The 9,037-nt window shown below is 39.3% G+C and overlaps 1 protein-coding gene across 1 annotated transcript in view; it reads left to right on the top strand.

Annotated features, from left to right (window-relative positions):
* The first annotated feature begins 24 nt into the window (after positions 1-24).
* The window catches only part of LOC118428909, a 28,192-nt gene continuing 19,179 nt past the window's right edge, over positions 25-9,037 (top strand). Inside the window, exons 1-2 of the mRNA XM_035839197.1 lie at positions 25-55; positions 679-772. Of these exons, the coding sequence (XP_035695090.1) occupies positions 725-772 (48 nt within the window). The 5' untranslated portion in view covers positions 25-55; positions 679-724. The remainder of the gene's footprint in view (positions 56-678; positions 773-9,037) is intronic.

The following is a 9,037-nucleotide window of genomic DNA, read 5'->3' as shown; positions in this document are numbered from 1 at the left end:
TGAAGTGCTCACACATTCATGTGGACAAACCATGCCCTAGCTGTGAAACCTACAGGTGAGGTCAAGGACAATGCATTCATCCCTTCATTCATTTCTTCATCCAATTCTCTATCCATATATTCCTTCACTTACTGGTTCATTTGTGGTAAAGATCTGACTAGGATATTGCCTCCATGGTGTTTACAGTCACTTTCCTTATGCTTTGTATGACAAACAATGAAACCCAGCTAGTATGCTTAACACATTCATAGTCAGTTGAAAGCATTATATGGTAATCCAACTCTCCCAGAAAAGTCACCATTGAGAAAGCCTTAGTTTGAGAGCTGCAGTTTGGTATGATTCCACTAGAGGGCAATGGGAAACCACAGTCTATCAGAGATCATGTTGAGGTTTAGAATTTTAGGTCTTCCGCATTTTAAATGTGGCTTTTTAAAGCTAAATGGTTCCTCTACATTACCATCTCATAAAAATGTCATTGTCTCTCAATCAAAACTGACTTATGAGATCATGTTGAGGTTCAAATTTTTTATAAAACTAAATGGTTCTTCTACCTTTATATAACTAAAATGTTCTTCTAGTACATTGCCAACTAATGTATCATATCTCTCTATTAAAACTGACTATTCCCACAATATTGTAAGTTTCTTATCGTCATCCAAATTTTTGTTTCTTGGACAGTCTTCTTGCACCAGGGTTCTTCAACAATGACAGTACACTTGACCTCATGGTGAGGATTAACAAAGGGACGTGGCCCAAGTACAACTCCAGTACGGTGAGTACTTTATAATTATGTCTGTGACGCAAAAATGTTCGATACGGGTGTTCCAGACCGGGCCGTACGTTTCCGTATCGCACAGGTTCGAAAGGCGTATCACACAGGCTCCATTCGAGTGAATCGAACTGTTTTGAGCGGGCCGAATTGGCAATTCGAATACCTGATTCGGACGTTGGAACATTGCTGTTGCATCACTTATTGTTCGAGGGCAAATTTGTTCAACTTCTGGCGCATTTCGCATCAAAACATGGGTTTTCTCAGGTGGGTATGATACAACCCTCGGTCTCAGCCCTCCCGCGGGTCGGATCACCCTCCGGCCTTCGGCGGTCGGGCTGATACCTTGGGCGATGCAGAATACACCGTGTTGTATTCTATATCTATGTTCCCCGATGGGAAATCATATTGTTCTTGCTGATGTGTTCTTCTTTCTTCTTCTAACTTCTGTCATGAATCAGAGCTTAAAGAACTGCAGGTGACATCAGCATATTAGATATATATATATATTTATGAACGTGATAATAATGTTTATTCTTATCACGTTCATATATATTATTTATCACGTTCATATATATTATGTATAATGTTTATTCTTATCACGTTCATATTTTGCCATTTAAATTTTGTTTGGTTGATATGATGATTGATACAGTGTCGTTTGTTTGGTTTGTTGGTTCATGTTGGCTGGTTGGTTGCTTGCCTGCTTGTTTTAATCAAAATCCAATGGTTATTCAATAACATCTGTGTTTGAAGGCATAGACATTATGTTATGTCATCAAATTGAATGTTATGGCTATTGAGTGGACCAACTACGAGTACTGTCTCTTCTAAGCCAGGGGCTAAATTGTGAGGAGCTAACAATTTGCCACCATGGGCTAAGCATTGTGATCAGTGCTCCAATAGATAAGACTGTAATTGCCCCAGTTGTGGGCTAAGGTTCAATAATGAACAACTCAACAATTGCGAATGACCCCTATTTCTTTTGATATTGCATTGGGTTCTTACCCTGTTAAAGATGTGGCTGTCTAATCTCCAAGCAGATCCTACGGTGCCGTAAGATAGTATTGAAGCTGGCCAAGTACTACAGGCCAGACACACACCCTGGCTTCACTCCTCTGCCAGCTTTTGATACTATCTTATGCTACCGTAGGATCTGCTTGGAGATTAGTGGCTTTCCTCAAATTCTGGACATCCTACCCAAGGGATGTCCCTAACCAAAGTTAGGTATTCATTTTTTACATGAGTGAAGTTAGGGAAGTCATAGTAAAGGCCTTAAAGGGTACGTCATGGGAGTTGAACCCAGGACCTCAGGGTTCAACTCATCTTGGTTAAGATGCATCAAAGCATCAACCATACTCTGTGCCATCTTGGCAAAGGTGACAGACAAGTTCCGAGAAGTCCTTGACGGAAAAGTACAGGGGTTATGTAATACCTGTTTTTCACATATCTCCTGGCAAGTCGGAACACACTATTGAGCTTGAAGACATAACACAATTCAGTTTACTGCCTACACCCAGGGGGGGTCACAGGCCCCCAACCAGGGGAACAATCCTGTTCATACTTGAACTTGTAAAAACAGGGGGGAAAACTGTACCCATCAGCAAAAATGGCTGCCAAATGTGGAGCCAAAGATGGTGGTCATGCTGGTTTCAGTGTCAAGGTCGTTTGAAAGCTGACACCAAGGTCGGGCATCTCCGCCCCCCCTCCCCAAAGGCAGACTGATCATCTGGCACCTAGGGTATATTAATTTTGTCTTTATTGCCAAGTAGGTCAGACTGCCAAGCACAGCGTCTGCAAGAAAAAGTTGGTTGGGAGAATGCAATAAAATCAGATTTGTCCTTGATCATAAGGCCACACTGACTTAATTTTATGTATGACATCCGCGCGCGCATTAGTTTTCGCCTGTTCTCAAAAAAAAAAAAATTCACCTCCTCCAAGGCTCCACGCAAGCCCGGAAATTGCCGACCCAAAGGGCCAGCATATGTCTGTTTGTCGTAAAACTCCCCAAAACGTGCTAATTTTGTAGTAAACGGTACTTCTGCATATGCGTCTTGCTTTGCCGCGAATTCGAAATCTGGCAATATGACCATGATATGACTGCTATCCAAGCAGAGGTTAGGCTCCGGCTATTTTTGAAACCTTTTTTGTTTTGTTTTTAACAGACTTTCTATTTTATAATGTTTTCTTGATGTCTCACAGCCGACAAGAGAACAGTTGCTGTAAAAAATAGAGGACCCGAAAGAAAAACCGCCTAGAAATGCCAAAACAGCCGGAGCCTAACCTTTACTTGTATTGATATGACGAAAACACCATAAAAATGCGTCAGCATGAAAGGAGGGCGTTATTATTGAGGGCGTCAATATATTATATATTGGTCACTTCAGCTGAGTCTGCTAAGATGAACAATACAACCTACATGTGCCTCCTGCAAATAAAGACTTGTTTCTATTGATAAACCGTGTTCTGTTCATAATGCCAGCTTTGTGGTCCTGTGGTTTAGCATCATTTTTTTTCTTTGCTGGATTTTTATTTTTTTCGCCCTCTCGCATTAGTTTTGGGGTCTCCAGAGGATGTCATCCATAAAATTAAGTCGTTGTAACGTAATGGATATTAATAAAACAAGCTGGAAGTTCTGAGAGCATTGTTGCTTTTAATTTAAATGCTACGGCAACCATATTTCCTGCATTTTCCAGTATGGTCATCATTAGCATACTGGCTAATTATAATTAAGTCTGTGCAGTCCAGGTAACTTTGACCCAATATGGTAATGAGGGGCGTATTGTATGAGACTTGTGTGTATATGGGTTATACCTAAAATGTTGCAATATATGTCAGAAAAAATCCCTATTTCTAGATCTTTGGGGTCGTTGACCTATTCTTGTGCTGAAGAGTTAGCATAGTACTTTAGATAAGCATCCAGCATTCACCAAAATACTGATATGACACTGGCATTCATGTACATAAAGTATTGTGCCACACCACCACCTTTTTTCAGAGTCTATATCCAGACTCCTATCAGGTCATTGCACTTTTCTTGTTCTGTTTAAGATGAGCACTTAATGTGCACCTGTACTACAATGTATACAGTCAAACCTGTATATAGCGGCCACTCAAGGGACTGGTCAAAATTGGCCACTATAGAGAGGTGGCCACTATAGAGAATATGCTAATTAATTGACCACAAGCAATAAGTTACACATGGTTTTAGTAACTCTTTATTCACATAATCAAGAAGCTTTTATGTGTAGCACTGTACATGTGCTGCAATGATTGTTACACTATATTTAAGAAAACAAAAGCTAGATAAAAGTTTTCAATGTTCTACAGTTGATATTGTCTGAAGAGACCGGTATCGTCATATTTCTTTGATCCTTGTATCGGCTTGTATCCTTTGATACTTCGCCGTCCGTGTGTTCCCTCACGCGTTCATACGTCAGATTCCACCATTATGCTAAATGTGGTTCTCACAAGAAAAGCCTGTCATTTTACACTTATCTCTTAATAAATGTAAGAATACAATCCACCATAGTCTGAAGTTCATATAATTTTATCTGTGTAACAATTTATTTAGGATGTTTTTGTAATGTAAATTAACCTCAGCGATAGTGTATTACCGTATATTCTCGAATAAAGTACGCACTTTTTTAACTTTTCAAAATTGAAAAGGTGCTACAAGTTGTTGCCAAAGTTGGGGTGCGTACTTTATTTGAGGTCACTGCGCAGAGAAATGGTAAAAAAAGCCTAAAATAAAGCAAGGGGGAGCTACACTTCTAGTAATGTTTCAAAACATGCACATTGTTGTTGTCTTGTAGTTGTCTAAACATGAAACAAAGAAATTGTCTAAACATGATTTACATAAGATTGGCATTTGCATACAATCCTTTTGAGTTAGTGACTTTGACTTGTACAACTGGTTTTTCCTGATTTCTTCTACCAGTTCTCAGTGATTTTTATAATTTGCAGTAGGCAATTCACAAGTTCATAGAGACAATGACAGTGTAAATGCAGGTTATTTCATGCAAAATAAGCTGGGGAAAACATCATAAATTTGAATTTATCCAGTTAAAGGTCTGTTCAAAATTGGTGGAGAAGGGGTGCGTACTTTATTTGAGTTTTTCCATTTTACCTTTCAGTCCCAAAGATCTGTCTAAGACTTGTCCAAAATCAGGGGTGCGTACTTTAATTGGGGTGCGTACTTTATTCGAGAATATACGGTAGAACGTAACTTTGCCGCAATTTACCTCCGTAATATTGGTGTCGTCTATTGACCTTATATGACCTCGTTTGTCGGCAGTAAGGCAGTTTTGTTTTGAAAATAAGGAGGTTTTAAATCCGGCGTAGGGTGACGATACGGCTGATGTATGTCCGAATGCGTGCCGGACCGTAGATCAGCCGTCTGCCGTGGCCGTAATCGGCAGTGTTTCTGTATCTGTGGGACTGGAAATCGTGTGGCCGTGGCCGCGTTGGGCAGGTGGCTGCTAAGCCTATTTCTTAATCATTACGAATCCAAGGGACCGACAAAAAGTGGCCACTATAGCCAGGTGGCCGGTATGCAAAGGTGGCCGCTAATACAGGTTTGACGGTAGTAATTGTGTTATGGGAGATGCAAACTGAGAAGTACACTAAAACCTTTTATTCAGAGTCTTTATCCAGACTTTTATCAGGTCATTGCACTTTTCTTGTTCTTTTGAAAGAAAAGTACTTAAAGTGCACCTGTACTACATTACATATAGTAGTATTATAGGAGATGCAAACTGAGAAGTACATAAAAACCTTTTTTCAGAGTCTATTTACAGACTTTTATCGGGTCATTGCACTTTTCTTGTTCTTATTAAAGGAAAAGTACTTAAAGTGCATCCGGTCCGGTACTAGTAAATGTTATAGAAGACACAAACTGAGTACATAAAATGTTGTAACACACAGGGAATATCTATTCTTAGACTTTTATGAGGTCGTTATTTGCACCTTTCTTCTATTCAGGTTTAGTCATTATTAAAAGGTAATTAATTTTTACAGTTACTGTACCAGAAACTATCTAATATCTGCCATGTAACACATACAATGAATATTGCTACACACATCCCTCATGATTATTACACTTCTTTTCTAATTTTTGTACAGAAAATCATAAAGACTAACACTTTTACAGGGCCATTGCACTTTCCTCGTTGCCAGGTCGTATTCTTTTTAAGGTATTTTCAGAGTGTTTTAAATGAGAACCACACATGGTGTTGACTAGCATGTACATAAAACAACACTAAAAGAATGTCTATTTGTGGACTACCATAGATTTCCAGCATGATAACTCCTTGCAGAGGTCACAGAGTTCATCGCAGGTGTGTCCTTGAATGTGCCTGTCCTGCTGAGGTTCTGCCCTTTGGCACAAAATTTGTAGTTGTTACAAGGTTAGGCCACAGGAAGAAGGCTATTTTTAGTAAATGTGCTCAAGGTGTAACAACTGGATACCTTAAATTTACTGTGTACCGGCAACGTACCATGAAAATAGATTCGGATCATGAAGTACAGTTGCTGTATAAAAATTGAATTACTGTACCAAGTACATCATGTAACGCTAGTTCACCTTTATTCGCGGGTTAACCTTTATCCGTTGTATTTAACACCAGGGTATTTCGGGATATCAAGTCGATGGACGGTGGTCTGAAACTGCAATATATTGAAAAAAAATGCAATTTAAAACCACCGTCCATCGACTTGATATCCCGAAATATCCTGTTTTTAGGTACAACGAATATAGGTTACCCAGTGAATAAAGGTAAACTAGCGTTATATGTTCTTTCACAAAGACGAAAATTTACCTCTGGAAAAGGCATAAAATGATGCGATGAATCTTGAAATCAGAGCCATCTTTGATTTGAGCCATCTTTGATTTGAATATTGTACGATTGTCTTGCAACAATCGTACGATACTGACAAGTTGTAAGATTAAGTTTCTTTTTATTGAAGACGTTAAGAAGAAATTTAAAGTGTCACATGTTAATTTGTCAAATTGTTCAGGTATCGTTACAGGTCCGGACTCTTACCTAATCCTCTGTATCAGTACATGTACTTGTACCTAATATAATTTTAAAGACAGAAGGTAGTAGTCTTGTACCTCCCTGACCAATTTGAAGACAGGTACCCATTTTTAGACAATGTAACGTTAGTTCACCTTTATCCGAAGGGTAACCTATATCCGTTGTGTATAAAAATTGGGTACTTGGGGATCGTTAAGTCGATGTAAGGTAGTTTCACATTACAATATCTTGAAACTGACATTTGAAACCCATGCCTTTGACCTCAAAGCTCTAAATATCTATTTTTTTTAAACAACGAATATAGGTTACCCCACGGATTAAGGTGAACTAGCGTTACCAGGATGTAGTGAGGAAGGTTGTGTAAAGTGCCTTTCCCAAGGGCACAACATCAGGGGCGCAGTAAGTATAAAACTTGGGACCTCTAGGTTCTGAGCCCAGTCACTACCAGTTTAATACGCCACACATGATGCCACAGTTAACTGATTACATAATGAGTTCAGTCCGTGCATGTATCTACTGGAGGGTGAAGGTATTTTGCTTTTATAGCTGATAAGTTATGGCTATAGAGAACATGATCTACTACTGAGAACATACCAGCGTGCTGCCTTCCGTACCCCCCACCAACATCAGGTGAACATCTGTGGAAAATTTGTGGAGAGAACTGCTGAACTCAGCGTCTAGGCTCCCAGGTCAAATGAGGCCACGTCTCAGGCACTAAGAATCTCAATTTGAAAATCATGGTACATACACATACATCAATTTTTATAACATTAACACAATCAAAAAATTGTTATAGAGGCCTTATGAAGATTGTCTTAAACACCTTAATAACTGAAGTGTACTATATACCGTAGGATTAGTGATGCTGCATTCAACTAGGTGCTTCCCTCTAAATTCACTTTTTTTTCACAATGTACAGCTAAACTTTGTGGTAATTTGAGTTTGTGGTGAAGCGGCAACTGAGGAAACAACATGAACATAATCATACAAATGTGAATCTACCAAAAACATTTCTGCATTTTCAGTAACACAGTAAAAATTGTGAGAGATCGCGTGGCATAATCGTCAGCAAGCTGGTCTCACTCAGGCCCTCCAGGTCCTAATTTCTTGTGCCATTGGGAAAGGCACTTTGCACGACTTTCCCCACTTCACTCAGGTGAAAATGAGTACCTAGCTTCGGCTACAGACGTCCCACGGATAGGACATTGAATAAAGACTGTGCCATAATGATCAACATGATCGTTGGCACTAAGTAAGAAAGAAAAGAGAAAGAAAAGTAATATGTAAAAAAAATATTTGACTGCTGCAATTTCCCTCAACTTGCCTGGTGAATGCTTTGAATGCTTGAAAAGAATTATCCTGAACACTCAATGACCGCAAGTAGCACATGAAAGCAGCCTGATCTGTTTGTGAGAAGGGTTGCACCTCAGAGTTTGGGCAAATATTTTCTCGACAAATGTTTTGCAGACTGTGGTCTAGCTGGTCAATAAGATAAGGCTGGAGAGGTGAGGTCTGGTTTGTTCACTGATATCAGCAGTATTTGGACGCTGATCAAAAGCAAAGCTCACAGTTTGGACTGGTTAGTAGGTCAGAGACTTGTCTATTTTAGCAGTAAGAGGGGATGAATCAGACAAAATTGTGGGATACTGTGTACCTGTTCTTGGCCTGAGGGTCTGTATGGGGGGGCCTCGGCTTTATGCTGAATTTGGAAGAACGTCTTACGTATTGTGCTGAATTTGTGGACGGCAATTATGGAAAAGTTGGTCACCTTGCTACAAATTATGTGATCAGAATAAGACGGCTTTTCTTACAAATTGTGGGAAATCAACTAGCCTGCCTATGCCTATTGCTTACGGAAAAGAGCAATGTACTCCATCTGGTGTATTCTTCTTGCCTACACAAGTTGTAATAAAGTCAGAAAAGACAGCGTTACAATGAGAAAGAATATTTCTTGATTATCATCTTACAACTGCTATATCATACCAATTCTGTATTCAGATAAGATTTGACCAACTTGAAGGTCTCATTAGCACGTGTAGGCGTATTAAGACATTGCATGGCATCTTAACCTTACGTACTTAGACCATCTTAAGCTTAAACCTTTTCGACTAAAGTCATTCTGTGCTTGAGAATCACGCCATTCAGAAGTTTTTAGCTTGAATGTGTCTCTAATAGAATGCATAATTGTTTAAGGCAAGTTTAACATGAAGGAACACATTTTGTGTGACAC

The sequence above is a fragment of the Branchiostoma floridae genome, chromosome 13, assembly GCF_000003815.2.
Source record: "Branchiostoma floridae strain S238N-H82 chromosome 13, Bfl_VNyyK, whole genome shotgun sequence".
In the NCBI taxonomy this organism is placed as follows: Eukaryota; Metazoa; Chordata; class Leptocardii; order Amphioxiformes; family Branchiostomatidae; genus Branchiostoma; species Branchiostoma floridae.
Note: the sequence above shows the minus strand (reverse complement) of the source record. Positions and strands in the feature narration are given on the sequence as shown.